Below are 25,946 nucleotides of genomic sequence, written 5' to 3'. Positions count from 1 at the left end.
GGAGGAGGGGGAAAAAATGCCACCAAGCGATCTCACCAGTTAACACTGGAACGGTAACTCTAAACAACTCTATGTGCGTTCTTTGACAACAGAGAACCCTTCCCGGTGGCGTTGCATTATGGGAGTTGTAGTTCTCCACCCGACGTTTATTTCCGCCCTCCCTAAAGAAATTATGTTAAAAAAGGGGGTGCGTCTTTATTTCTCCCCTGGCGCGTTGCAACGGCCTTTGACATTAGTTCCTCCCGCTTTCCTTACCGACATGTATGATGAGGGTCGCTGTTTCCTGCGACACGGCGGCTGAGTTTGTGAAGGGTGTCGCTTGCCCTCCTTCCCTTCGTGAGCTTTTTGCTCCCGGACGGGTCAGCGGGTGCGGCAGGAGATGCACCACCTCGGTTGCTCAAGGGACGCGTCATGATCATCTGGCAGGGTGAAAAGAAGGGTGGGGCAGAGAAGGGATCTCTGCATGGAGGCTCCGCTGAGCTCCTGATCTGGCCGAAATGGGTGGAAAAGGTAGAAATCATGTAACCTCTGCAAGTCACCTCGTTGCCTTGGTCCTCTTCGCTTTTTGGGGAGCAGTGAAGGCGAGGCCCCTGCTCAACGAGGATTACTCTTGCAGCAGCTGCGGGAAGCCTAACATTGTGATGGTGATGTGCGATTCCTTAGTAAGTATTTGACTTTTTCAAAACAAAAGCAAAACTATCTAGAGCAACTTCTTTCCAGTCATGCTGCTGCTGCTTGCGAAGGAATGTGAGGCGGGATGGTGTAAATTAAAATATCTACTCTTTCAGGCTCAGCTGCTGTGGACCTGATCTCCCTGCTGCTTGAGCCTAGCTGCTGTTTTTTTCCGCTTGGAGGTGCCATTTACATGCTAGAGAACCCCATGCGAAAAGAGCTTGTATTGAGAGTGACGTTTGTTGCTAAGCTTTCACTTAATAATTGGAGAGCATGTTCTTGTGTCACACTTGGGTTGCAGTCCTATACACGCCTATTTTGGGAAGAAATTCAGTTAACACAGTGAAAGTTAACTTTCAGCACTTTAGATGTAACTTTTTGCAAGATTATGGCATTCGGACTCTGCTGCCTGTGATAGGAGAGGAGGGGAAAATTTAGCATTATACAAAACAATTTAGCATTATACTGAAAAAAGAGCATTATATGAAACAATTCAAGTAGTGCTTTATGTACGCTAGGGGTTATAACACCTCTAGCATAAGTGAATATGTGGGAGTGAACATGAAGCAGCTTGCAAGTTTTGCTCAATAGTGGAAAAATAAAAGGTACAGAAGCACTAATGGTGCTCCAGAACAGGGATTTACTTTGCAAATGGGTCATTGGCAATAAGTTCTTTCTTCTTCTGATTTAAATTGGGAGAGGGGGATGTGGAAAGGTTGCCCACGTTGTCATGCTTCCTATGTCCGGCCCATACATCACACTGTCTTCTTTGCCTGCGTTATTGCAAATGGCCAGCTCCAAAATTGCTCTTAACCAACATGACACAAAGTCTTCTGAGCAATTAGTCACTGCTCTCATGCCGTTGTTCATTCCTGGAAAAACTTGGAACCGGTCACAAAGTCTCACTAAAATCACAGTAAGGAAATCACATAGTTCAGTTCTTGCTTAATTGTACCTCTCACTGAAATGGTTCAGTTGTCAATATGTATACAGTGGTACCTTGGGATAAGAACTTAATTCGTTCCGGAGGTCCGTTCTTAACCTGAAACTGTTCTTAACCTGAAGCACCTCTTTAGCTAATGGGGCCTCCTGCTGCTGCTGCGCTGTCGGCGCACGATTTCTGTTCTCATCCTGAAGCAAAGTTCTTAACCCCAGGTATTATCTCTGGGTTAGTGGAGTCTGTAACCTGAAGCATATGTAACCCAAGGTACCACTGTATTTGTAGGAATATATATTTCAAACCATGCTGGTGTCCTGTCAGTGAAGACATGTTCCTAGAAAACATATATTGCATCCAGAACCACTGAAATGGGTGTTTTGGTAGAATGTGGTTTTTACAGTGTGATTTGTAACATTGCATTGTTTAATGTGGTTTCTAATGTTGCATTGATTAATTTCCAGAGTAATTCTCAAAATGTTTTTTCCCCGCTGCATGCAGGATGGAAGGCTGACATTTCACCCCAAAAATGAAACAGTAAACTTGCCTTTTGTGAACTTCATGCGAAAACATGGCAGTCTCTTTCTTAATGCTTATACCAATTCTCCAATATGTTGTCCTTCCCGTGCAGGTAAAATCATACTCAAGCAAGAAATACATGAGTAGAACCTATTTAAATACTATTTTATGATAGCTAAACTTCAAAAGATTTCCCCTGGGCAACCTTGAAACTTCTGGTTCCTTTTAGTGTCTGTGAGCCAGGCCTTCAGGATAGACATAGTATCACTTGCATATTTTAAAAAGGAAATAAATATGCTTGCGGGACATTAGGAGTGGGTTGTTATCTGTATTTACCAAGTGCAGAGTGGCTGAAGGTCAACGTTAGAAGATTCATCATGTGAGTTAGGACTAAGCCTGTTGTCATACCCCTTTTATAAGTGGAGAAACTAGGCAGGGTATGACAGTGACTTGCACAAAGCCACTCAGTGGGCTTCATTGGTTTGTCTTCTTCTAGAGGAATAAGTTAAGTGACTTTTACACCTTGCACACTCTTTAGGGATTGTGTTACAATAACTCCCTGCCTTGGGAGAGACCTCCCCCCCCCCAATTATCATTTTTGTAGCCCCTTATTTTGACAATTGGTTGGCTGTTTTCTGTTTTTATGGATATTTTTATTTGCTGCTCTGTCTGTTCTACTTTTTTTCTCTTTACTTTTATTTTTTTAATCACATATTTTAGTATTAGGTGCCTTGGGCATTTCCTAGAAGTGGGGAGCTAAAATGGAAAGCCCTTATAAACAAACACTTAACTGAGGATTGATTAAATGGACTGCAACATTTATTGGTGCTCCTCCTTTTTTCTTCACACTGATGAGCAGAATGGACCACCCTCAATAGATGGTTAGGATACCTAGACTGAGCCCAGCACTGGCTCCTTTCCCCTCTCCCTTCCATGGATTGTCAGAGCTGAGAGCTTATTCATTAGCAGAAACCTGCTTCCATTTCTTCACACCTCTTACTGTATTATGGCTTCTGAGAATTAACCTGTCAAGAGTGTGACTGAAGTTAGGAGATTTGACTCCAACTTGTAGTTCGGAAAATAGTGGCAGTAACAGTTCTCAAGTTCCTTTCCTTGCTGAATACAAAGTAATCAAAGCCTGGCGAGAATTGTATTGCTTTTAATATTTTTATTGTAAGTGGCTTGCTTTAAAAGGCAAGGTAGAACTAATAATAAAAATATTTTTCTGGTGATTGGAGAGGGCAGAGGGGATGTGAAGATTCCTCATGCTGCTGAACGAGTTCTGGCCTCCTGGAGCCATTGTCATGTTGGGTTAGAAAAATATAGTGGCAAAGTCTCTATGGGTCCTTGAAGCCACAACTTCTTGCTTTATGGCAGGGGTAGGGAACCTGTGGCCCTCCAGACGTTGCTGGACTACCGCTCCCATCATCCGTCACCATTAGTCCCATTGGCTGGGGCTGATGGGAATCGTTTTTCAACAATATTTGGAAGGCCACCGGTTGCCCATGCCTTTTAGCTGCAGTGGAAGTCATAAACATTTATTTATTTTATATTCCGCTATGTGCCCATAGATCTCAGGGAGGTTCACAACATAAAATTACAATATAAAAAACACAAAACATGTAATAAAAATAAGAACAAAGACAACCCAATAATCTCCCCCTTCCACAACACATTCAAAAGGGCATCTGATGTCAGTCAGCCCAAGACCTGGTTAAAGAGGAACGTTTTCGCCTGGTGCCCAAAGGTGTCTAATAAACATGCAAGAGGAAAGCTGTGCATACTTTGTTTTAGTCAGATTATATATGTTTTATATGATTCATCAACCAATTCTATTATGGGTGTGTTTCTTGTTTTTGTTTTAGCTATGTGGAGTGGGCTCTTCACTCACATAACAGAATCTTGGAATAATTTCAAGGGTTTAGATCCAAATCACACAACATGGATGGACCTCATGGAAAAACATGGCTACTATGCTCAGAAATATGGAAAACTGGATTATACTTCAGGGCATCACTCAGTGAGGTAAGCAATTGGGGAAACCCTATCTCTGGTTAAAACTGGTTAATCAGAGGTGTGATAACTGCTAATAGAAAGCCTCCTGGCTAAAACAGAATTGTTATTTTATCATTTCTATGTACAAAGTGCTTTTCAGTATTTACTTCATTTATCCTGACAACACCCCTTTTGAGGCCCTAAGACTACGTTGAAACAGTACTTTTTGTTTTGTGCTATCTGTAAACCTACTCATAAATGGATGTGTTCTCTGTAGTAACCTCAAGTTCTGACAGTTCACTCATCTGTAAAATGTGTTCCCCTGTCAAATTTTTGTTCCATTAAGTATATGAAACTGGTAGCACTTTTTCAGATGATTTTTTAAAAAAACACTTTCTCGAAACATTTTAGTTTTGTAACTAAAATCCTCATCATTGCTCAAAGAAGTCCTTATTGTCAGGGAGCTACAAAATCCATTATAAAGGCAGCAAACTTCTCAGAAGGGTTTATTGTAAGAACTAAGTACCTTGGGAGAGCTGCAGTCGTTTGCTCTTGAACAAATATTACTGCCTAGTCTTTTTCTTCACAATGCAGCCACTTGTAGGCAACCTTTCTGAGGGTCATAGTTTCTTTATGCTGCATAAGGAGAAAATAATTGGATGTGTCATTCCACTTCTAACACGTCTAGCCCTATTTACTGAAGCTCAAGTTTCATATTCTCCCTTTTCCTTTGTGCATGCTACAGAGAGTTGAAAATGCAGAGGGTTGCAAGGGGAGAAGAGGGAGGCTGCCTCCCCTTCTCCAGCATCGCTTGGAAGAGATCAGAAACGTCCCTTTCCATTTTAAACTAACCATGGTTTCTTGTTACAGCCAAACCCTAAACCATATTTAATATAAATTAGTTAGTTGCCAAACCTGTTTTGTTTTCAGTATGACTTGAGTTGACTTGTTTTCACTAAGCCTGGTTTACTTAAGCCTAGCCACGGTTTCTCCGTTTTTAAATGTCACAACAAGCAAAATTTAACTTCCCAGCTTGTTGCTACAGCCGTGCAAAGGCAGAGGAAGAGAAAGAAGTGGCCAGGTACAAGGCTTACTGCTGGGCCATGTCTGAACATCATTTGCAAAGGCAAACTGATATGAATATCTTTTTATAAACCCAGTTAAAATTTAATGTCATAAACCACTGAATACAAATGGCAGGCATTTCAGAAATGTGAACATAATGATAATTTGCCTGTAATTATAAAGGTAAAGGGACCCCTGACCATTAGGTCCAGTCACGGACAACTCCGGGGTTGCAGCGCTCATCTCGCTTTATTGGCCAAGGGAGCCGGCGTACAGCTTCCGGGTCATGTGGCCAGCATGACTAAGCTGCTTCTGGCGAACCAGAGCAGCGCACAGAAATGCCGTTTACCTTCCCGCCGGAGCGGTACCTTTTTATCTACTTGCACTTCGTGGTTTCGAACTGCTAGGTCGGTAGGAGCAGGGACTGAGCAACAGGAGCTCACCCCATCATGGGGATTCGAACCGCCGACCTTCTGATCGGCAAGCCCTTGGCTCTGTGGTTTAACCCACAGCGCCACCCATGTCCCTATGCCTGTGATTGTATCTACATGGAAATAAAGTATATACTGAATACTGTTCTGATTTTCAGTAACCGTGTGGAGGCCTGGACCAGAAGCGTTGATTTTTTGCTTCAGCAAGAAGGCAGGCCTGTGGCAGAACTCGTAGGTAACAAGACCTATGTGAGAGTCATGCAAAAAGATTGGAAGGCCACTGACGATGCTGCAGCTTGGCTAAGAAACAAAGCCACCAACTTGACACAACCCTTCGTTCTTTACTTGGGGCTAAATTTGCCTCATCCATATCCTTCACCTTCCTCCGGAGAAAATTATGGGGCATCTACATTTCGGACGTCTCCTTATTGGCTACAGAGGGTATGCAAATATTAGCGTATAGCTTGATATAAGTTTTTTTTTAAAGAATTGTATTTCTAGAGCATTTTATTCCTCAACCCACAGAAGGACCATAGCTCAGTGGCAGAGGGTCTCAAGTCCCCAGCACCTCCTGGTAGGACTAGCAGAGGTTCCTGCCTGAAACCCCAGAGAACCTCTACCAATCAGTATAGACAATACTGAGCAAGATAGACCAATGGCTTGACTCGGTATAGGACAGCTTCCTATGTTCCTAATGCTGTGTGACTCAAATCTGAAATGAAAGATTAACCACAGTACAGTGGTACCCTGGTAGTTGAACGCCTTAGTTGTCAAACAAATTGGCTCCTGAACGTCGCAAACCCGGAAGTGAGGGTTCTGGTTTGCAAACTTTTTTGGAAGCCGAACACCCAATGCAGCTTCTGATTGAGTGCAGGACGCTCCTGCAGCCAATTGGAAGCTGTGCCTTAGTTTTTGAACCATTTCGGGAGTCGAACAGACTCCCAGAATGGATTAAATTCGGGAACCAAGGTACGACTGTATTTTATTATGTTGCCAGATTGTCTGTGACCAGGTACAGCAGATATGTACTTACGTTTTTATACTAAACTGTAATCTCCTTGGCCCCCCAGGAATTATAGTAGGGTGATAGTGCTGAGAATTCTCTTTTCAGAATATCTAGTCCTACATCCTTCCTGTTAAAAACCACTATGCTCGTGGTTCCCTGGATAAAGACCCGTGCTATTTTTCTAGAAAAAAATGGTGCCGGAACTCACCATGAACGCCTCCCTTGTTCTCTTCGAATGGCAATGGCGCCCACCTGAGAAGTGAGTCCCACACGAGTTCTGACTGGGGAAAAAAGCCCTGAGAGTGACTAATAAAACCAGTTTAAGCTTATGATGTAAAGATATTCTTTATTTTATTTGTGTATTACATTTCTATCCCACATTTCCTCCAATGAGTTCAAGATGGCATACATGGTTTCTTTCTGTGAGGGGGAGTCAGCTCTTCCTGTTTATTTGTATTCCATTTGAGTTGTTTCCAGGTTCTGTTTTTACAATGGTCACACAAAACTCTCCAGACTGGTTGCCATGGCTCCCACTGCTTAAATGGCAGTGTAACCCTGTAATTCAGCAGAATGTTTTAAAGGAAACAACCATTTCTTCACAAAAGCATCTTCAGCACATGGTTTACTTTTTATATATATAATGAGAATAGTGCTCAATTTTAGTCTCCATCATTGCAATGTCTTAGAATTTCAGCTGTTTGACTGATTTCTTGATTACTCCTTTTTTCCTGTTGTCATCCACTCCAAGGGATCTGTATTGAGCTAGTGAAGTACAATAACCTCAGAAAGTGTACAGCTTGTATTCAGTTTTCTGGGTTCTCTGCTAGAATTTTTGTCTTAGCTCTAGTCCCTGAATATCCTTATACTATGGAGAACATGCAGTTGTTCTTAGCTTGGGAACCGAGTGCAACCAATTTCTTCACTCTTCTCAGGTCACCTTTCATCCCTCTGTGTGGCAGGGACAACCTTATGGCCAGCATGAGCTGTAGAGAAGGCTTTTGACTGTTGGCACAGGAGAGGTCCAATGGGAGAAAAGTTATGCGCAGTGTTATTTTTCTAGAAAAAGAGGTGCCGGAACTCACCATGAACGCCTCCCTGGTTCTCTTATAATGGCAATGGTGCCCATCTGAGAGGTGCGCGAACTCCGTTCCAGTGAGTTCTGGCTGAAAAAAGCCCTGGTTATGTGCCTTCTGCTAGGATCCACCCCATAATTGTGTGTTGGAATGCCTAATGAGAAGTATGGGTAGTATGTTCTGGAGTATACCATAATGTGTATTCCATGGAAAAACTGGAGCCAGACAAAAATAGTCTTTTGTTCGCTCCAGAGTTTTCTGAGGGGACAGCTGTGAACATCTAAGAAGTCAAGAACCCGGCTGGATCAAACCAAACATGCATCTAATTACAGCATCCTGATTCTCACAGTAGCCAATCACATGCTTCCAAGCAGTGCAATAGGGTAGACTTCCTGTGCTGTTGCCTCACAGCAACCAATAAGCACTGTTCATTTCTCTAGCTGTGACATTGTCTCCATTGATGACAATTAACTTGAACACATTTGCCCAGTAGCAGTACAGTGGTACCTCGGTTTTCAAGCGTCTCGGAAGCCGAACGTTTTGGTTTTTGAATGCCGAAAACCTGAAAGTGAATTCTTCCATTTTCAAACATGCCTCAGAAGTCGAACAGCTTCCAATGTGCATTTCTCAATTTTCTCAATGGAATTGGCCGAGCGCCCATTGCGCCTCAGTTGTCGAACGTTTCAGAAGTCGAACGGTCTTCTGGAACAGATTACGTTTGACAACCGAGGTACCACTGTAGTTGAATCAGCGGCTTCAACTAACATTGAAGCTAAATATGAACATGAACTTGAATACACGTTCTACAAAAATAATAATTGGGTGTTCACTTCCAGAGGATTGCTATCAAGTTAATATATTGCAATGATTTGATTGCTAAACAAAGGAGTTCTTTTCTGTGAGCCATGGGTTTCTATGCAGTATGTCACACTTTGACTTTTGCTTTGAATATTGGGTTGCCATTATGTTTATGTGTATGCGTATGTGTATGTGTATGTGTCCTGCCGGGCACATAGAATTAATTCTGTGGTTCTTGGGGTTGCAGCAATGGCCTTTCTAGGTTGGAATGGAGCTTAGCGCTATAGAGCTGATCAAGCTCTCTCATTTGCTGAATCAATTCAAAGCAGTGCATCAACTTGATGGTCTCACAGTACGCTATGTTGCTAAGCAGATGGTCTGTAAGGTATCAGCTGGAGCCATCTTTAAGACGTGTGGCTTTGTTCCTAGATGCAGGCACTGCGGTGAGCAAGGGAAGACCACACGTTCCATTTTTTAGGAAAAGTCTTTCTTGTAGATGATTTGTGTAAGCGTTAGTATAGTTAGTGAGGGGATAGTGGAACCGGAAGAAGCTGCTGGCTGCAAAAGATGTCATTGCGGTGGAAGGCTGTGATAATCTCCTAAAATCTAACTGAACCTTATGGAAGTGGGCTGTAGCAGATCCAACTCTTTACCTATGCATTCTGAATGAATTGCACAGGCAGGAAAAAAGCACCAAGTGTAGTGGTAATGCCTGGAGTATTGCCTCTAAACACATGCTACATTTTGCTGCACAGATCTCTGATAAGAACAGCAGTGGGTCAGGGACTCTCTCCTTACTCCAATGTTCTAACTTATTGAGAAGCAGATTGGGGGTGGTATTCAACTAAGTTTTACCCCGAGTCCATCCATTGTAGTTAGTGAACAAGACTAAGCTAGGCCCACTGATTTCAATAAGTGCACTTTGTGTTACCCTTCATTGAATACCACCTCCCTGGACACCTTCCTCAAAGTGCACTTTCTCTGCAAAGCTTTTTGGCACAAGTCCCTAGTTCTCATGGCATTCTCTAAGCATGTGCAGCTGAACATACCTGTTTATCCCTGTCTCCATTTCCCTCCTCTTCCTCTGGGTCATATTACAGATTGCACTCCCCTCAGGGCTCTTGTTCTCTGTAAAGCACTATGCACTTTGGTCCTGCTCTGTAAATAATGCATTGGGCAGGATTCGCCTAAGAAGCCACGTCATCACAAGCCCTGTTCAAGGGCTTCTGCTTGCGCAATAGGGCCCTCCCCTCTTCTCCCCTCATTTATAAAACATGGAGTCCTCATGTTCAGTCAGTATGTCTACCTTGGGCTGCTGGCAAATTGGACGGTGATGATAGTTACCTTTGACAAAATAAAACATTTTTACTTTGTTACTAGGTGAGATACGAAGCCATCAAGATTCCAAAATGGCTTCCATTTTCAGAGATGCACCCAGTAGATTACTATTCCTCTTATACAAAGAACTGCACAGAGAAATTTACGGAGAAAGAAATCAGAGATATCCGAGCACATTATTATGCCATGTGTGCGGAAACGGATGCAATGCTTGGTAAGTGATATCCTGATTCTCTTACTAATATCATAATGTATTTCTCAATACTATTACTGCAAAGATCGTTTTCTTCCCTGATTCTAGCCATGTAGAGGCTATAGTCCTAATTATGCATTATTCAAAGTCTTAGAACTGCAGCCTATATATTTTTCATAGCTAAGCTTCGCGTAAAAAGATTTTTTCCAGAAAGTAACAACTAGATGTTTTCTGTTGGGGTTTCTTTAATCTATTATTTAATAAAACTTCTATCATACTCTGCCTACAAGGTTAGAATCTGATCCATGAAGAAAACAATATGTCTCAGTTCATGTATTAAGGACTATGGTAACGTCATTTCGGTTGCAGAGGCCAGGACTAGGACCAGCCCACCCATGAGGTAGGCTGAAGCAGCTGCCTCAGGCAGCAGAATCCTGCGGGGCGGTGCCCCCACCCCTGCGGTTGCACAGTTGCAGTGGCAGCTGCATCTTCTTCCAGCAAGATCTCACAGAACTCTCGCAAGATCTTCCCGGAGGAAGGTACAGCTGCACAGAAGGGTAGCCACTTCCTTGTTTTGCCTCAGGTGGCAAAATGCAAGAGGCCAGGACACAATCTCAGGAGTGTACACAGCAATCTTAATGCAAATAATGCATTATGTAAGCCAAGCAATTATGTTTACAAATGTAGCTCTGTACTGTGATGATATTCAACCAAGTCAAACTTAGTAGACCCACTGAAATAAATGGACTTGACCAACTTTGTTTCAATGGGTCTACTCTTGATTCAGGCCGGATATCATCCGATACATCTTAGCTGCATGACTCTGCAACTCCTTTGAGGAAAGGATCAGGTGGGCCTTTGCATGTGTCACACAAGGCATCATTCATGTGGTTCTGCCCCATGTACATCTTCCTGAGACCTGGTCTCAGCCACCACCACACAAATGACATTAACCTGGTTTTAGATGTCTGTACCAAACATCTGAGGGACACAGGTGGCACTGTGGTCTAAACCACAGAGCCTAGGGATTGCTGATCAGAAGGTTGGCAGTTTGAATCCCCACAATGGGGTAAGCTCCCGTTCTTCGGTCCCAACTTCTGCCCACCTAGCAGTTCGAAAGCACGTCAAAGTGCAAGTAGATAAATAGGTACCACTCCAGCGGGGAAGGTAAACAGTGTTTCCGTGCGCTGCTCTGGTTCGCCAGAAGCGGCTTAGTCATGTTGGCCACATGACCTGGAAGCTGTCTGTGGACAAACGCCGGCTCCCTCGGCCTATAGAGTGAGATGAGCACCGCAACCCCAGAGTTGTCCATGACTGGACCTAATGGTCAGGGGTACCTGTACCTTTACCAAATGTCTGTGGCAGAAAGTGCTGCAAAGGGAGTGTTGAGTGTTGTCATGCCTGCAGTACAATTCTGACAGGAGTGTCATTGGGGAGGGAATGTAATTAATCTGGTGTATTTGTTCTCTGTGGCTTAATACATGTAAGACATGTACTTTATGGAAATAATATTCTGAGATGGCTGTCTTTGGGGGAAGAGGTTGGAAATGAAAGGATATTCAGGCACATCAATTCTGACACTGTAGCATTTTTATATTGCTATTGCCAGAAGAGCAGAAAAATGGTCAAGGAACATCTACTGAAACTGAAGTGCGGTAGAGTGAGGAATCCTCTCAATTATTTTGAATCTTCTTTTTATATGTTGGCTTCACATATAGAATGCTGTTCCCATCTGCTGCAGAATTTGGCATTCTGAGAATTCCAGCTTTAATTCCTAAGTGTAATGAGAGAGATGGAGAACAGAAGCAAGAAGGCGCTTAGGTCAAGTGTTTTATTTGGGTAGAATTTTGGTGCCTTGCTGTCTTTTTGATGATCTATGGGCAGTATAGAAAATCTCCGTGTTTTGGGCTTACTGATCAGTTATTACAATCCATGCCAGTAGTTGTAACTTCTTTGAAAACCCTTAGCGTATGTAGAAATTCAGGAGAAATTTGACAGTTTCATACATGATAATAAACACTTTGGGTGAAATCAAGAGAACTACAATGAACCCAGATATTGACAACTCAAATCCTAGGTACGCTTACTCATAAGCAAGTCCCATTGCCAGTGTGGTGTAGTGGTTGAGAGCGGTAGTCTTGTAATCTGGGGAACCGGGTTCGCGTCTCCGCTCCTCCACATGCAGCTGCTGGGTGACCTTGGGCTAGTCACACTTCTCTGAAGTCTCTCAGCCCCACTCACCTCACAGAGTGTTTGTTGTGGGGGAGGAAGGGAAAGGAGAATGTTAGCCGCTTTGAGACTCCTTAAAGGGAGTGAAAGACGGGATATCAAATCCAAACTCTTCTTCTTCTTCTTCATTGTGTTCAGTAGAGCTTACACCCAAAAAACTATGTATGGGGGTAGCCAGGATTTTTTGTTGTGGGGGCAGACCTTTTGTTTAGAGGAGCAGGCCTTTTGTTGGGAGGGGGGCAGAACCTCAGTTTGCTATGTATTTGATTGATTTTTATTTATTATGGGGGGTAGCTGCCCCTCCCTGCCCCCCAGCTATACCCATGTAAGTATGTATAGGGTTGTGGCCTAAATCTTGCATCTGAGCTTGTGCACCACCTTAAATGGGATTCAGTGCAGTTTTAAAAACTCTTTCAAGTTTCAGACTATTAAAGCATACTTTGAGATCTGTATGGCAGACATAAATATGAGCTTCTAAAAGTGGATAACTGTGGGTGTTTAGCAACAGATTAGCAAAATGCAGCATTTCGGATGGAGATTTCTGGAAGTATGGAAGCCACAGTTGTGCATGCTGATATTTAGCTGCGGAAGGAACTTATTCAGAGTTCTCAAGGAGAAAATAAACTGCCCCTCATGATCTCTCATAATCAGCTTCTCTCCGTCCTCCCAGAGGACTTTTCTTTGGAATCCTTGAAACAGCAACGGCTTCTGTATAAATGAGAACACAGGCAATGTGATCTAGGGCTTTCATTGCACTGGCAGAAGAGCTACCTCCTTGTGACATCTAAAAATTATTTTTATTCATGTCAATGTTTAATGAATATTTTGATGTTTGCGTATTAATCCTCCCTTATATTTTGTTGCAGGTGAGATAATTTCTGCTCTAAATGACACAGGACTACTCAGAAGGACTCTTGTCGTATTCACTGCAGATCACGGAGAACTTGCCATGGAACACAGGCAGTTTTACAAAATGAGCATGTACGAAGCAAGCTCCCATGTTCCTCTCCTTATAATGGGACCGAATATTAAGCTGAAATTCATCCCCAATGTGGTGTCCCTTGTGGATATCTACCCTACCATGCTCGGTAAGCAATATTTCTGTTGGAATAGCAAGCTTACTTCATATGACCAGCAGGGATAAAAAAGTATGGCTTAAAAGCACGAGCCGCTCACTTGGGACTATCTAGAAGTTGGTGGACTACAGCTCCCATCATCCCTTACCTTTGGTCATGCTGGTTGAGGCTGGTGGGAGTTGGAGTCCAAGAATGTCTGGAAGAGCACAGGTTAGCCACCCCTGGTTTTAAAGCATGGCTGACTAGCAACCATGGTGCCACTACTGTCAGATAACTGCCCCAACATGCCTACACCATGTTGGGATTTACTGCTCAGCTTGCAAAGAAGGGACATTTAAAGGATCTGACACTGATCAATAAAGCCAAAATTTGGAGATGCCCCAGTCAGTTTCACATCCTATGATTTAACGTTAGTGTATATGAATAGTGTATTTTTGTCCACATGTGCACCGAAGCCACCCTTGATTCATGCACACATTGCCAGAATGATACTTGCACTGCTCTGCGCAGATATAAAAATCACACTTTTAAAAAAATAAATAGTGTGCTCAAAGGACATGTAATGGGTTATATATTTAGGCAGGTGGGCATGGAGTTTTCAGCAGATCCCCAGTCATTTCCAAAATGAGATATTACTGAATGTTTAAATAATGGGGACTTCAAAAACAAAAAACCTAAATGAAATAATGAGGCTCTCAAAATCCTTCTGAAATTATAAACACCTGGAACGTGGAAAATAATGTATTCTGCTTTATTTTCGTTTCTGCGTCAAAAGTGTCCCATTTGCGGGAAGGATGAGAAATATTTCCTGGAGAAAAGAAACCCTTTTAATTGTGGGAATATTTGCCTTTTTACAGTCATGTTTGTTGCTGTTGGTTGTTCTGTCTGCTGCAGCTTGATTTCCTTCCCACCAAATTTCTGAGTACTGCTTCTTCTTCCTAGACTTAATCACACAGGCAATCCTAGATTAATCATAGGCCACATAGTGACCTGAATGTTGTCAAGGCACTAAGAAACTTGTTAGATTTAGCTATGTGACATCGCTGAGGACAAGAAATCAATGTGAAACTGGGATCGTTGCTACCTGGATCAGTGACATGAGTTATCCCACCTATTATCACCATCAACTTTTGATTTATTCATTGCCTTCTGAACAACCATTTACACATAAGAGTATTAACAACACTTATAAACACCAAAACAGCAAATACATTAAAGACAGTACTGAAACCCTAGCAAAGTAGACACCCACAGTAAAGAACAATTTATCCAACTGGGAAAGTTTGTAGGAACAAAAATGTATTCATTTGTCTAGGGGTCATTTAGTAAATAGGATGATCCTGTAATATTGCATAGCCAATTTGATTTTACTGAGAGAAAATCCCGCTGGGCGCGCAAGGCTTGCGGACATATACCCGAAGCATGAGGCGTGCTCCGCAGCACGCCCCGTACTTCGGGCTGCAGGCTGCCGCCCTAAGCCTTGCGTGTCTGGCAGGACCTCCCGCCGGGCGCGCAAGGCTTGCGGACATCTGCCCGAAGCATGGGGCGTGCTCCGGAGCACCCCCCGTGCTTCGGGCTGCAGGCTGCTGCCTGCAAGCCTTGGGAGCCCGGCGTCACTCCCGCCAGGCTCCCAAGGCTTGCGGATAGCTTCCTGAAGCCTGGAGAGCGAGAGGGGTCGGTGCGCTCCGACGCCTCTCGCTCTCCAGGCTTCAGCAAAAGCCTACATTCGCCCCATAGGACGCACACACATTTCCCCTTCATTTTTGGAGGGGGAAAAGTGCGTCGTATAGGGCGAAAAATACGGTAATTCACTTAACCTGGCATTGTCTGAAGGCACATGGTACAACAACCTTTCTGATACAAAGCAGGTCTGGTTAATGCTTGGATAGTGACCCAATGTGCAGCATAAAATTAATGAGTGTGAGGATGATGCTTCCTGGGCACAGTCACATGGGCGATCCTAACCTATTGGAAATCACTCTGTGAACATGATAAGATGGCCATGCTTCATAGTTAACTGTATTTGACATGACAGTACTGTATTACAGAGGGAAAATTGGGTCAGTTCAGAGTGAGGGCAAAGCCTTCTGAATAGGTGAGCTCTTATGAAGGAATCACTGAAAGGTCGCCAAGAAGTTGGGGATTTCTCCACTCCTGGAAAATAGTTAGTACTTTCAGTTCAAACCCTATATTCTAACTAGAGACTTTAGTTTAACATTACTAATGAATGAGTCACACAGTCTCTTAATCAAATCTCAGCCCCTACCTTCTTGTTCCAACTGTCTTAATTTCCCCTCTCTCTCTTCTTGAAGTTTGTATTTTTAAATCACCGTCCTTCCTGTGCTCTCATTCTCCATATGTTCTCTCCTGGTTCTTCCTTCCTGTATTCAGAATATTAAAAAAATACAAAAAAAATATTCAAAAATGATTAATTTATTTAGGTGAGTAACAAACAAATGATTAATGTTATTTTCTCAGACACTCCGACTGATGAAGTAAGCTCTGACCTTATCTGTAGTAGACAGGAATATAGTCTCTGTCTGTGTGCCTTAGCATTTGATTTTACAGTTTGTTTCTGTACATGTATATGTCACATCTTAACAATTTCCCTTAAAAGTGTGGTGTTGTATCTAACATGGCACAAACAGACTTTTATTCCTGCAGCAGATTTTGCCATCCCGTATTTCTCTTTGTAGTACACCATGGACCCCCCCCCAAAAAAAAAATCACTCCAGAGGGTTCTTCAGCCCTCTGAAGCATGTTTTTGAGGATATGCAGGGATGGAAAGGGACAGGAAGTTCCATTGCACAAGTGGATGCCTGTTCCCTTTGTGCAGTGACAGCACTGGAGGCAACCTATGGTGTTGTACCTCCATCTTAAAGGTTGTTTAAATTCGGCAGATGGGGGGGGGGACGGGCTTCAGGGAGAAGGAAGGGTAAGTCTTACTTGTGCAAACAGGACTTTGCAATTAGATGCCACCCTTAGTTCAGAAAGATGTTAGGTTTAATTTCAGTGACTTAAAAATCCCTCTATCTGTCTCTTTTGCACCGCATATGAGTTGCTTAAAAGTAACAAATAAACTGCTAATGGTTAGAACAGAACTGAAGTTTTGTGGAAATAATTTCCCTAGGTAGCTAGTATTAATTTTGCAGCAAGAAAATGTAAGAGGCATCTTGGACTTAATCTAAATGCAAAGATAAGAGGATCAGAAATATCACTATAAGGGGCAAAGGACAAGTTGCAATGGTTGACATAGTATATAATTTATTTCCTTGTTGGTTTTATATATTTCTGCCTTTTCTTTTAAAGGTAAAGGTAAAGGTACCCCTGCCCGTACGGGCCAGTCTTGACAGACTCTAGGGTTGTGCGCCCATCTCACTCAAAGAGGCCGGGGGCCAGCGCTGTCCGAAGACACTTCCGGGTCACGTGGCCAGCGTGACAACGCTGCTCTGGCAAGCCAGAGCCGCACACGAAAACGCCGTTTACCTTCCCGCTAGTAAGCGGTCCCTATTTATCTACTTGCACCCGAGAGTGCTTTCGAACTGCTAGGTTGGCAGACGCTGGGACCGAACAACGGGAGCGCACCCCGCCGCGGGGATTCGAACCGCCGACCTTTCGATCGGCAAGTCCTAGGTGCTGAGGCTTTAACCCACAGCGCCACCCACGTCCCACCTTTTCTTTTAATTATGTTTAATTCTTTTTAAATAATGTAAATACCAAATTTTAAAAACAAATTGACTTAAGTCACAATTTCAATTTCAGACGTTGCTGGAATACCCATACCAAAAAATCTCAGTGGATATTCACTGATGTCCCTGGTACTGAAACAGGCAGAAGATAAAGTCCCAACTAGAAAGCAACATCCTACTTGGATTCTGAGTGAATTCCATGGCTGCAATGTGAATTCTTCGACCTACATGCTGAGAACTGACAGATGGAAATACATAGCATATTCAGATGGTCGTTCAGTATCTCCTCAGCTGTTTGGTACGTTTGCTACTTGATTAATGTACAGTCTGATCCTCTGTTCTGGTCCGCACGAGTATCATAGGGAGGCGCAAATCAATGTTGCATTAGCAGAACTATATAGCTCCTGTCTTGAAGCAACATAAACTACCAGACCTATGATTAATTGTTGCTGCATCATGTCTTGTGTGGTTCACCAGAAGAGCAGAGAAGCAGTGTAGTAAAGTAGTAGTGATAGTAATTAGCATCCCATTCTTCATAAGGATCAGCACCCTCCTTTGCAACCATGCAAGTTTGTACAAACAAAATATGACAGTTAAATCAAAACACAGTTCTGCAGTCAATGTGCTGCACTGTTGGAAACAACAAAAGTGCAGTCTGAAGACACTAGAATCACTGGCCAAAGCCTGAGACAGGTAGGACAGTTGTCTCTTTAATGTCTCAACTGTGCATAGCCCAGTCTGCTTAAACCCATAAACCTGGGTTTGAATTTGACCAATGAACTACGGTTCCATCCTCTCAAATTGGACAATGTGGTCAGATGACTAGGCACCCAAAGAGGTTAAGGTCCAAAAAGGTGGCATGCTGTAGTCTAGGCCTGGGTACATTACCAAAATCATCAAGGGAGCAACTCACCTATGAGGAGTAATGACATTTGAGGGTTTGGGGGGTTTGTTTGTTAAAGGTGAGTAAAGTGGCACATGAGAGAGGTATATAAAAGCATGCATGGTGTTGAGAAAGTGGAGGACGTTTTTCATAAAACTAGAACCTCTCATAAAACTAGAACTTGGGATTATCCAATAAAGCTGAATGGTGATAGTTTCGAGGGGAGGGAAAGGAGTATTTTTCCACGCAGTGCATACTTAATGGAATTTGTTACTGTGAGATGTAGTGATGGCTGCCAACTCAGGCGGCTTTAAAGGGGGATTTCAAGGAAGGGGATTTCAGTATGTAACACAGTATGGTCCTTCAGATGAAAGTTTCCCTTCTCCTGCTCTGTGCAGGCTGGCAGGGAGATTTCCTAGCCCAACCTACACTAGGGTAGTGTAGCCATTAGGGTGTTGGACTAAGATGTGGGAGACCAGGGTTCAAGTCCCTTCTCAGATAGGAATCTTGCTGGGTGACCTTGGGCCAGGCACCATCTCTTAACCTCACCTACTTCACAGCTTTGTTGTAATGATAATATGGAGATGGGAGAGCCATGTACACCACCTTGAGCTCCTTTGAGGAAAGCTAAGATATAAAAGCAAAATAATAATAATAAAATGAATACTGGGGATTGAAATTGGGAGACCTTCTGCATGCCAAACAAATGCTCCAGTTCTGCGCTACTGCTTTTTTCAAGTTCAGGCTCATTAATTTGTCCTAATCGTTCTTTGTTGCAGATCTCTCTGCCGATCCAGATGAACTAACAAACGTAGCAACCAAGTTTCCAGAGGTCACACAGTATTTGAACAAAAAACTCTACTCCATCGTTGATTATCCCAAAGTCTCTGCCTCTGTTGAACAGTACAACAAGCAGGAGTTTATCAACTGGAAACAAAGTTTAGGACAAAACTATTCTGATACCTTAGCTAACCTCAGGTGGCACCAGAACTGGAAGAAGGACCCAAAGAAGTATGAGGATGCAATTGATAGATGGATTAAAGAGAAGACAATTGTGTGAAATGTCTGCAGAAAGTGAGAATGGACAATCTGCTCCTGAATATAAAAAGGCAGTGTGGGTGCAATAAGCAGTTACCTCTTACCGCAAGATACTGAAATGGGACGTGGTGTCAGATGCTATCCTCCAGTCTTTCCCGTTTCCCGACACAAATCCACTCTGCTAAGCTATAAATGCTAGCTAGCCCCAGTTGCCTGTTAAACAGGATTTGCTAGCCAGCTTCAGAACCTGATTTCAATTCTGGTTAAGAATCCCTGCTAAGTGACCTGTGATTAACATGGAAGTTGATATAATGGCCTTATTGGGACATAATGTTAAATTATGGTTGTTAGCATGAGCCTTGTCTGCACTTCCCATCCCCCTTCTCCTCTGGCACAGCCACAAAGGGATATCAAAATCTTTTCCTTCCATTTTTAACCAGAGTTTACCATTATGTTCAAACCTCAGCAAACCATTCTGAGTCTCAACTGTGGTTCATAGAAACCAACCAACTTCAAGGTGCATTTTGTGAATGTGATGTCACACTGGGCCCTGCCAAGATTTGGAAAAGTATTCTGCCAGCAAAGCCCCTGAGCAAAGGATACCCTAGGGGATAAATGGAAACCACCACCCCTCCACCATCTCTAGCACTGATAAGAAGCCCTTAACATCCAGGGGAAATCTCACCATGCCTGTGTCAAGAGGTTGCTCTAGAAGGACTCTTGAGGTGGGTTCCCAACTCATCCCCCTTTCAGAGGGGGAGACGGAACCATCTCCCAGCCCCGGAGAGCATAGAGCCCAGAAAGTCCCATGTTTGGGCATCTACCTACCAAAACAGTACATGTCTGATAGGCCAAAATTATAGAGCTACTCATAGTAAGGGGTCTTGGGTGAAGTGTGGGAGACCAGACTATAGAAGCAGCTGGAACAGCACATATTGAAATCTAGCAACTCTTTTGAACCACCTTGTCTATTCTGCCATGCCTTTTGACAGATGGCCTCTGTTGCTGGCTTCTACTTAGATCATGCCTTTAGAGCTAGGCTTGTTGATGGGCTGCTTTTATTGTGCTTTGGCATGGACTACACCTTGACTTCAGTCTGCTTTTCACCTAGTTGCAGGAGCAGACAGGGCTACCCCAGCCTCTGCCTAAGAACTAAGCCCTGACATAGTTGGAGCAGGACAATTTGCTTGTTTCCCTAACCCTTTGTTAAGATTAATCCGAGTTTTAGGTTTGGACAAAGCAATAAAAAGCAGTCAACTGAAAACAGAAACAAAAGCTGCTTATTACATCTGCACTAGCCCCAAGACTATACTTTTTCAGGTGGGAAAGGATATACTGTAGTGGCTAGGACTTCGCTGTGAATTAGGAATTCTCAGGTTTCAATCTTGTTACTGCCATGAACTCACTAGGTGCCTTAGGCAAGCCACTCTTTCTCCGCTGTTGCCTGCAATACGGGGAATAATCTGTGGCTTACCATACAGTGTTGTAAGGATAACTATTAGATGCATGTAAAACATTCTGAAAGCACTATACGCATTTGTATTACTATACTTGGAATAGCAAGTATAGTATTTGCAGTGCCCTAACTGGAGTGGCTAACCTTTGAGCTTCCGTATGTTATTGAACACCACATCCCATCAGCCCCAACCAATATGGTTCATAGTCAGGGATGATGGGAATTGGAGTCCAACAGCATCCACAGGATACTTTGTAAGCTACCGTATTCTTGCACTAGTTAAAGTATTCATTTTGTGAGTTTGTGTTCTAACTGGATTTTTTTTCTTGGTCAGAACACAACATTTCAAAGTGCAGTATTAACAGTTTAGGGCTGAACAAGGGCAAGCACATCTGTTCAGCCTCCCTCCAGGTAATCCATTTGCATTCATCCCGATTTGTTTGCACAAAGCTTATAGGAAGGTTAGATTATACCTAGTCTTACTGAGCATTCATCCTCCATTTTGCTTGTGGTTATGTTTACACGGAATCATTTGTTCACCCTCCACTTTTCGGTGCATTTTTCTGTCACTTTCAAAACCACAAAGAGTCTTGAGTTTTTTAAAAAGTGGATTTGTTGTACAAGAGCAACATAACCCTTTTAACCCACCTTGAATGTAGAAAGCTGAAGTTCTGGTATGCATTTCAATTCGTCCCACAAAACAGAGAAGTCTGGCAATGCCCTCAGTTACTACTGAACACAAAAGAGATACATGCAATTTTAGGTCCCCACCATACTGATGCCATTTGTGACTAATGATTGTGTGATACAGTCCTGAATTCCTTTGGGTTAATGTTTTGTGTAGCAATTTACAAGTGGGGTTTTTTAACAACACCCCCCCCATGAAGTTAGTAGTATGGTGGTGGTTAACATTGTGTGGGGTAATGCTAGATTCGTCTACACTTCCTTCTTATTCTTCTAAGGGCTTGCAGCTATTAAAAAACGCTGTTTTGTTTTACTGTATTGCATAAGCCTTTTAAGTACTGTTTAACCTTCATGCAACACACTCCAGATACTTGTCTGGGTATACCAACACGGCTTGCATTTGCAGTTTAAGTGTGAGCAGCATATGTTGTTTCATTTGGTCTAAATATCCAAGACATTTGCATGCAGATTTTTGCTACTCAAATATGTTAAATCTCCCTAGCAACCGTTGTCCTTTCGATTACACACACACACACACACACACACAAACACACACAAACACACACAGAGATAGTCCCCTTTCCTTCAAGCAAATGCAAGGGCAAAGAATAAGAAGAAACTCAGAATAATTTGGATCTGCTCTCTAGTGCAGTGGGAAAAACTAGTTGTCTTAATCTCTCCCTGCCCCTGCCAAACCTCCATGTATTGGAACTGAGAGGTGAAGTTTAAAACGAAGAAAGGTGGTATTTGTGTAGGCAAATCTCATCATATTTCCCTCAAATGCTGAATATGAGTGGCCCCATGCTATGAACCTGTGCTCAATAGCCTCCAAGACCTACATGTGGAGGCTGAGGTTGATCTGGAAGCTGCAGCTGGAGCAGAATACAGTGGCCAGTCTCGTGAATGGAGCAGCCTAGCATCAGCATGTAACACCCTTGCTGTAAGAACCATACAGGCTGCCAATATGCTACCTATTTGAGATTGCCTTATGAAATTCAAAACAACAGCCCCAAACTCCTCTCCCTGCATTAAATGGTTTTAGCAGGAATCCTAGAATTGCAGAGTTGGGGGGGGGGGGGACTCTGAAGGAAAAGGAAAAACGAGTTTTGCCTTTTCCTTCTGCAGAAATATACCCCCATTACTCTCAGAAAATGCTTGCATTTGAGGCTAACATTCCCAGCTCCTGTTGCAGATGGCTTGGAAATCCTGAACAACAGAACTTCTGTCATGGGTTAATGATGAAGTGCCCTTTTTGTGTGCTCCTACTTTTTAATGTTTTGTTACACGAGCTACACAACATCTTTGTGTTTTTTCCCAAATGAAAGCTAGTGGGACACTGAGCTACTACTGCTTTAAGCAATGCTGCCTCTGAAGGGAGAAATAGGACAGGATGCTGGAATTCATTTCAGCATTAATAAACAGCTTGGGCTGTGTTCAGACAAGCACTTGTTGCATTTCATTTTATTTCACTCCCTCTGTTCTATTACAATTTGCTTACATGTATCCTGTGCATACATCCTTGCTTGTCCTGGAATTGTTGGGTTCATTATTTGTTTATAAATGCTAATTTCCTTAATTGAACCCATGCACACCCAAATATCATTTTATATAGTGTGCAAGGGACCAACTGTACAAAAGCTTCAACCTTTTTACTGAGAAACAGACTTTTTATGTGAAAAAGGAGTGGAGTACCCAGAACATAGACATATTATCAACTCCTTGCGCTATTTTCTAGAGCAAATTGTGGAAAAAAAATAAAAATAAAAATCCACCTGCTGGAATGAACTCTGCGATTATGTGAGAAGAATATTAACTATTAAAGGTGAAAGTAATTATACTCCTTTAGAAACTACTGCAATTGTAGATTATCAGTCAGGGGTACTTATATATGACATTTATTCACACCTGTTACAAGACCACATATTTTTGCATACTTGCCACTAATGCCCACTTAGAAAGGAACTACATTTGCATAAAGCATTCTTAAAAGCCTTTCAGTTTTGCAAGTTACATTTTGTACCTGCTGGTTTTTCTCAACCTCTGCCCACAGGTCACTGGCAGCTTTCATTACAGCTTATATGCTAATTAGACCAATTGTACTGAACAGAGACAATTATCATATGTTTCATATTCAAAATCTCTAATATTAAGTTCACTTGCACTGATTGTGTGGAAGATGACAAAATTAAGAAAGGCAGTATATATGGTCAGTTTGCATAGCAAAAGCAGTCCTTATTTTTGCCCCTTTCTCTTGAAAAGGGACAAAATCTGTGGCAATGGAATTTGAAAATAACACACCTGAAAATTGCTGTGATGAGTGAAAGCGGATTATGCAGAACCCCGTTGTTGACAAACCTAACAAAATGGTTGTGCTAAAACCACATTGTGCAAGTCCCATCATAAGTTATGGAGTGCAATGAATTGAACAAAACTTCAGGAAGTTTAAAACATTTGACTGTTACCATGTCCAAGCTAGGCCCATTTACTTGGAAACAAGTCCCTACATTTCCAGCAAGGGCTTAAAATAGCAGCTAGATCTGAAATGGACAAGTGGAATCTCCTGGCCCTTCTGGGTTTCCTTGATTTGGAAGAGGGTCATGGCTTCATAATCGATTAAACTAAGCAAGGGTCACAAGGGCTCCAGATTCACAGCCAAATTTCAGTAATGGGTCAGCGCTTTGAAGTGTGAAGTATTTGTTAAGGTTCTTGTGCAAGTGCAGAGTGCGTTTTCCACACTGGAGTAGGCAGGAGCCCTCAGACTTCTGGTGTTAAGATGGGAGTCTCCCAGATTTGAGCAAGTGAGCAGCCCACAGGAAAAGAGCACCTAGTGTGCTTGAGGTGGGCGTTATAATAATTTGTCATTTCTCTTTCGCCTTTTTGTCTTCCTCCTTGGGTACTTCCCAGGCCAGATATGGCAAATCGGCTGCTGAGACATCCCCAAGGGATTGCGATAACAGAGGTCGTGGGGTGTGCAGGTGTTAAACGTCTGATTTCCCCAGGAATATCCGGGTTAAATGAGTCAAAAATACTTGTTGACAATGTCCTGGGGATACTGCAAAAACGTTCGGTGCCTGCAATCCCACAAGAAACTGTTTAGAAGCCGCTTTCGCAAGCGGCGGAGGGCGGCTTCTCACCCTCCTCGAGGTGGACGACCGTGGAGACGGTGGGCGGCTTGGTCTGGCAAGGGCACAGCCAGCGTCCAGGGCGCTCAACAGCCGTTTGCGGCGGCGGCGGGCGGTGCCGGTGGCGAGCCCGCCGTCGGGGCTGCCCCTCGGGGCAGCGGCACAGCCTGCGCTGGAGGCGCCGCGCCCACGGGCCGTGGCTGTGGAACAAGAGGCACACGTAGGGGTTGAGGGCGCTGTTGGTGGCCGCCATGATGCTCCCCAGGGCCGCCCGCGCTTCGTCGGCGCCCTCGGAGGAGGCGAAGGCCAAGGCGAGCTCCAGGAGAAAGCGCGGGAAGCCGCAGAGCGCGAACAGCATGGCCAGCGCCAGCGTCAGCTGCAGCGCCCGGGCCCGCGCGCGGGGCAGGCTCCGCGGCGCAGGCGGCGAGGGCAGCGCGCACTTGGCGACGGGCAGCAGCCGCAGCAAGAGCGGCGGAGGCGGGCGAGGAGCGGCGGAGGCTCCCGGAAGCTCCGCGCCGTAGTGGCGGGCGCTGCCCGCTGCCCCCCGCGACGGCTCGGCGTCGTCGTAGTCGTCCTTGGCGCCGGGTGCGCCGCCGAGCGCACTGAGGATGCGGCCGCAGGTCCCGCCCAGGAGGCAGGCGGGCGCCACGAAGCCCGCGACAGCCCAGTACACGGCGTAGGTCTGGCCGTGCCAGCGGGGCCGCTGCGCGAAGATGCTGAGGCAACGGCCCCCGGCCTCGGGAGGCGCCAGCCGATAGACGAAGGCTTGCGGCAAGGCGAGCAGCAGCGCCAGCAGCCAGCCCAGCGCAGCCAAAGCGCCCCGGGCGGGCAGGAAAGAGAGTGGCGGGTGCGCGGGGCCCCTCACCATGTGGTGTCGCTCGATCGCGATCAGGACGAGCATGTGCGAGGGCGCCAGCAGCCCGGAGCCTTGCAGGAGCCACAGGAGGCGGCAAGTGGCGTCCCCTGCAGGCCACGCCGCTTGCCCCGGCTCCACGTCGGCCGGCGGAAGCTGGGAGAGCAGCACCAGCCCGCACCCGTAGAGGTCGGCGATGGCCAAGTGCGCCAGCAGGAAATCCATCTTGCGCCGCCGTCCGAAGCGGGCCCCGCAGCAGCACCCTCCGCAGCGCAGCCTGTGCAGGAGCAAGCCGTTGCCCACCAGCGCCAGCAGCAGGATCGCGCCCGCCGACAGGGTCCGCGCGCTAGGCTGCCCCAGAGTAGCCCCGGGGGACGAAACGTTCAAGTTCCACCCGGGAATCGCGATGCCGGATAAGTTGGGTCCGACGGCAAGGCTGTCCGGGTTGAACGTGTCCTCCATGGCAGCGAGGATTGTGCACGGGTGCCCTCGGCAGCATATATAGGGGCTCTGGCTGTCACCTGTCACTCACCGTGGGTGGGCGCACCAGGCTGCAGCCATCGCGCCTGTGTGCTCTGCCCACTCCTCAGCCCATCTCGCCCTCCCCTCCAATTCAACGGTTGCAGTCGTCTTGAGCGGAGTCAGTGTCTCTTTATTGTCACATTTTCCACAGACGCCTCCCGAAAGCACACGCCTTTCGCAGCTAAATACCGGCGTTCAATTCCCACTCAACGAAAAAGATCGGTTTCACGCTCCCCTCTGTAGCCGCCGCATAAATTCACTGTTGCTTTCCCAAAGGGAAATAGCTTGAATGTGCTAGAAAACCTGTTGCAAGGAAAGCACAAACAAATCCTGCAGTATTAGAAAAGCCCAGAAGTCTTGCCACGGA

At 44.6% G+C, this 25,946-nt stretch overlaps 2 protein-coding genes across 10 annotated transcripts; one reads left to right on the top strand and one right to left on the bottom strand.

Moving 5' to 3' along the window:
• The first annotated feature begins 120 nt into the window (after positions 1-120).
• On the top strand, positions 121-21,395 carry ARSK (arylsulfatase family member K). Of its 2 annotated transcripts, XM_083404069.1 has the most exons (8): positions 121-662; positions 2,111-2,240; positions 3,994-4,153; positions 5,778-6,060; positions 9,877-10,048; positions 13,123-13,344; positions 17,095-17,319; positions 18,684-21,395. In XM_083404069.1, exons 1-8 carry the CDS (start codon positions 498-500, stop codon positions 18,962-18,964), a joined length of 1,638 nt encoding a protein of 545 aa, XP_083260195.1. In that variant the 5' UTR covers positions 121-497; the 3' UTR covers positions 18,965-21,395. The 2 variants fall into 2 exon arrangements, with proteins under 2 accessions (XP_083260195.1, XP_083260196.1); XM_083404070.1 differs by lacking the exon at positions 2,111-2,240 and having other exon boundaries at positions 574-662.
• On the bottom strand, positions 4,183-25,946 carry GPR150 (G protein-coupled receptor 150). 8 transcript variants are annotated; one of them, XR_014503075.1, is made up of 4 exons: positions 24,217-25,946; positions 15,599-15,713; positions 6,834-6,906; positions 4,183-4,759 (listed from the first exon to the last, which is right to left on the bottom strand). XR_014503075.1 is itself a non-coding variant. In XM_083404178.1 (2 exons), exons 1-2 carry the CDS (start codon positions 25,517-25,519, stop codon positions 15,679-15,681), a joined length of 1,338 nt encoding a protein of 445 aa, XP_083260304.1. In that variant the 5' UTR covers positions 25,520-25,946; the 3' UTR covers positions 15,124-15,678. The 8 variants fall into 8 exon arrangements, 1 of the variants encoding a protein (XP_083260304.1); XR_014503076.1 differs by lacking the exon at positions 4,183-4,759 and having other exon boundaries at positions 6,072-6,906; XR_014503077.1 differs by lacking the exons at positions 4,183-4,759; positions 6,834-6,906 and adding an exon at positions 12,430-12,964.

This window comes from Podarcis tiliguerta (genome assembly GCF_965153285.1).
Source record: "Podarcis tiliguerta genome assembly, chromosome: 11".
NCBI classification, from domain to species: domain Eukaryota; kingdom Metazoa; phylum Chordata; class Lepidosauria; order Squamata; family Lacertidae; genus Podarcis; species Podarcis tiliguerta.
This window is presented reverse-complemented; position numbering and strand designations above follow the sequence as displayed.

What these genes read in the sequence shown, in the direction of transcription:
- GPR150 (XM_083404178.1), bottom strand. Translation starts at nt 25,519, where the DNA reads ATGGAGGACACGTTCAACCCGGACAGCCTTGCCGTCGGACCCAACTTA. An exon ending in GGTCGTCCACCTCGAGGAGG is followed by an intron (nt 15,714 to 24,216) that starts GTGAGAAGCCGC and finishes TTCTGAATACAG; the next exon opens with GAAGGAAGAACCAGGAGAGA.
- ARSK (XM_083404069.1), top strand. Translation starts at nt 498, where the DNA reads ATGGGTGGAAAAGGTAGAAATCATGTAACCTCTGCAAGTCACCTCGTT. An exon ending in TCAGGGCATCACTCAGTGAG is followed by an intron (nt 4,154 to 5,777) that starts GTAAGCAATTGG and finishes TCTGATTTTCAG; the next exon opens with TAACCGTGTGGAGGCCTGGA. An exon ending in TATCTACCCTACCATGCTCG is followed by an intron (nt 13,345 to 17,094) that starts GTAAGCAATATT and finishes TTTCAATTTCAG; the next exon opens with ACGTTGCTGGAATACCCATA.